Source organism: Ipomoea triloba, chromosome 9 (assembly GCF_003576645.1).
Source record: "Ipomoea triloba cultivar NCNSP0323 chromosome 9, ASM357664v1".
NCBI classification, from domain to species: domain Eukaryota; kingdom Viridiplantae; phylum Streptophyta; class Magnoliopsida; order Solanales; family Convolvulaceae; genus Ipomoea; species Ipomoea triloba.
This window is the reverse complement of record NC_044924.1, coordinates 21,615,864-21,619,247: the sequence shown is the minus strand read 5'-3', so window position 1 is coordinate 21,619,247 and position 3,384 is coordinate 21,615,864. Positions and strand designations below refer to the sequence as shown.

The window sequence follows — 3,384 nt, the reverse complement described above, 5'->3', positions numbered from 1 at the left end:
AATAAAAATTATTTATAAATTTAATAAATCAACTTATTATAATAATAAAAAAAGTACGTACTCAACTTTATCTAAAAACATAATAAGTGTGAATGAAGGTTATACTCTTCATTTATGTCCGTTTTTTCCGTTAAGTTTTTTTATACGTTATGCTATAAAAAAGTTGTTAATTTTTTCACTGTTGGTACACTTTTTTTTTGGTAAAGTCACGGAGTCTTTCTCAAGACGTTTAACGGTCCAGGTCCTCGCTCCGAGAAGCACGGGAGCTGGCTCAGGGGCAATCGTCACATGTGGGAATCGAACCCAGGTTCTCCTGGAATTCTTCCCCAGCCGAGAAGCACGGGAGCTGGCTCAGGGGCAATCGTCACATGTGGGAATCGAACCCAGGTTCTCCTGGAATTCTTCCCCACAAAGAGAGCTCATTTGCCACTTGAGCTACCCCATTGGGTTAATATATATACACATTATAATTTTCTTATCTTCTTTAATAATAATAATAATATACATATTATATATTGGAGTTGTATGGTAGTTATTTCCTAAAATATAAATATAAAATTTATAAAAATATTTTACAATATTATTGTTATTTATAATAATTTACATATATAAATCTAAATAAATTTAAATTTTTAATATAAAATATAAATATTGGGTACCTATTTTTTGCGCATCGCGCATGAGAAAAACTAGTATATATATAAATCAATATATTAATGGAATTTAAATATTAAAAAAAAAAAGGAAAATATTTTGCATATAATAATTTAACACCAAAATATAAATATTATAAAGTAATTTTACGAGAAAAAGTGTATGAATCCAATCATATATTAGTTTTTATTTTAAATGGTCTAAAATAAATGGTTAGATAAGTAGAATTAATCCCTATTTTCAAGAGGATCGAAATTGAATGATTCATGCGCATCACCTATTTTCACTCCATTCCAATAAAATTGTGGCCATTTCTCTTCCCTAATATTTTGGATCTCCAATCACGTGTCAGAGATTCATCGGTCCACCACCAAAGTTCAATGCCTTTTTAACTGTAATAGTTTGTAAGCCCCTCAATTACTGGCCAAGGGGCAAACAATTCATTCCTAGTCTAAATAGCCAAGGCCGGCCAGTTTCAACAAGGACAAAAAAAAAACATAATAAGTGATTGAGGTTCAAGTGATATTTTCTTTCTTTAAGAAAAAGCATAAAAAAATAAAAGTTGAAAAGAAAGAAATGGCATTCACAGGAACCTTGGATAAATGCAAGGCTTGTGACAAGACCGTTTACTTCGTTGATTTGTTATCTGCAGATGGAGCAACATTCCATAAATCATGCTTCAAATGCAGCCACTGCAAAGGCACCCTTGTGGTATGCAACTCTTTTTGTTTTTCATTTTTTCCTTTCCCTTACTTTTTTTTGGTTAAATTACAAGGTGTTCTGAGTAGACCTTAACTATAAGGGACACTTGTAAGCTCGTGCCATACTCAGACTAATCTACGTTTGCACCTGATTGGCTGAATTTTATTTATTTTTTGAACTAATAATATAATATTGGATTTGACAGATGAGTAACTACTCCTCAATGGATGGAGTCCTGTACTGCAAAACTCATTTTGAGCAACTCTTCAAGGAGTCTGGAAATTTTAGCAAAAACTTTCAGACTTGTAATACACTCCCATCCTATATATGATCTCATTTTATCTATATAATATATATGGTTTTTTTTTTTTACTGATTTTTCTGCTATTCTTTGGTTTAATTGGAACAAAACTAATATAATGAGCAGCTAGCAGCAGGGAGAACTCACTGGTATGTGGTCCAACTAATAACCTCAAAGTTTTGTACTTGTTTTTGAATAGAAGATTGTGGTCTAATTTGTGGCATGAAAATGTTACGTTGTGCAGACTAAGTCTTCAAACAAATATTCTTCCATGTTCTCTGGAACTCAAGACAAATGTCCCGCCTGCAGCAAAACTGTGTATCCACTTGAAAAGGTTTGGATTTGTTAAGAATAGGAATTCCATCGAAGATGACGAATGATACAAACTTGTAACCACAAGGTCACAGTTTAAATTTCAGCCTTCTTGGTTTGACCTAGTGTGGTCCTTTACTGTCTAGGGTCACAAGGTTGGATTTACCAAGTGTATACAAACGGGGTCACAAGGCTAGATTTACCAAGTGTACGTATACCCTCGAGTAGTGGTTGCGTATACAAATGTGTAAACACAAGGTTTTACTTTCTCGTGGTCCTTTGTCGGCTTGGGTCATAAGGTGGGGTTTATCCCGTGCACACCCCCGTGTATTGGTTGTTGGTTTCTGTCGTCACCCCAAAAACAATATGGGTAAGGAAGGTTACAAACTTGTAATCACAAGGTCGTGAGTTTGAATCCCAGCCTTCTTAGGGTGACAAGGCAGGTTTATCTGGCATGGGTGAATGTGTTTATTTGGTAATACAATTTAAGAGGATATGATATGATGCAGGTGACTATGGAGGGAGAGTCATACCACAAGTCATGTTTCAAGTGTTCTCATGGAGGTTGTGCCCTGACACATGCTACATATGCAGCCCTTAATGGTGTCCTCTACTGCAAGCACCATTTCACTCAGCTGTTCATGGAGAAGGGAAATTATCAGCATGTCCTCAAGGCTGGTCAGAAGAAGAATCAAGCGGCTCCTGCTGATTCTGATGCAGAACCAGAATCAGAGGGGGAGGAAGCCCCCCCTGCACCCCAACCTGAGGAGGACCATGAAAAGGCAGCAGAAGAATAAATATATATATATATATAATTTCATGTTTAATTTAATGCTTTTTTTTTTCCCTCTCCTCTCTTCCCATTTGCTTCTGTTGTAGCTTTTGTTCTCATTCCATTGTTTGGCACAGGGCGTAGTTTTGTTTTCCAGTTTGTACGTATACATTGTTTGAGAGGCCATCTATATAAATATACTACAATCTGATGTTTCTGTTTTTCTTTTTTCTCTCTTCAAATCCTTTTTTCTTTTGATGCTTCTGCGTGCCTGTATACTTTTCATATATCTATGCCCGCACCATGGAAACGGGGAATGGGGAAATGGCATTTTCAAAATTTTTAAAAAAAATTTAAAATAAAACTCCAAAATATAAATAAACAATGAAACATTCTAAGTTTCTAACTTAGTTTCATCCATTGATAAACTTTCTCTGCGATATTGTCGAGAAACACTTGAAATCTCAATTATATTGTTACGGTCGAGTTTCAACCTCAGCATCATATATATCATCAGCTTTACCTCCAGATTATGGCTCCTTGGTGCTTCTTCTCTTACTACTGCATCACCTTTTGTTCTTGGATCGAGGACTAGTAATGTGGTGGCTCTTGCAGATTTGCTGTTTGGACAAAACTATCAATG

The 3,384-nt window shown here is 35.3% G+C and overlaps 1 protein-coding gene across 1 annotated transcript; it reads left to right on the top strand.

Annotated features, from left to right (window-relative positions):
* The first annotated feature begins 1,090 nt into the window (after positions 1-1,090).
* LOC116030549 (LIM domain-containing protein PLIM2c-like) lies at positions 1,091-2,966 on the top strand. The gene is made up of 5 exons (XM_031272832.1): positions 1,091-1,365; positions 1,562-1,661; positions 1,784-1,806; positions 1,902-1,991; positions 2,479-2,966. Exons 1-5 carry the CDS (start codon positions 1,231-1,233, stop codon positions 2,764-2,766), a joined length of 636 nt encoding a protein of 211 aa, XP_031128692.1. The 5' UTR covers positions 1,091-1,230; the 3' UTR covers positions 2,767-2,966.
* The last annotated feature ends 418 nt before the right edge of the window (positions 2,967-3,384 follow it).

Excerpts from the sequence above, each read along its gene's own strand:
- LOC116030549 (XM_031272832.1), top strand. The coding sequence starts at position 1,231 with ATGGCATTCACAGGAACCTTGGATAAATGCAAGGCTTGTGACAAGACC. Across the intron at positions 1,366-1,561 it reads ACTGCAAAGGCACCCTTGTG|ATGAGTAACTACTCCTCAAT; the intron begins GTATGCAACTCT and ends TGGATTTGACAG. Across the intron at positions 1,807-1,901 it reads GCAGCAGGGAGAACTCACTG|ACTAAGTCTTCAAACAAATA; the intron begins GTATGTGGTCCA and ends TACGTTGTGCAG.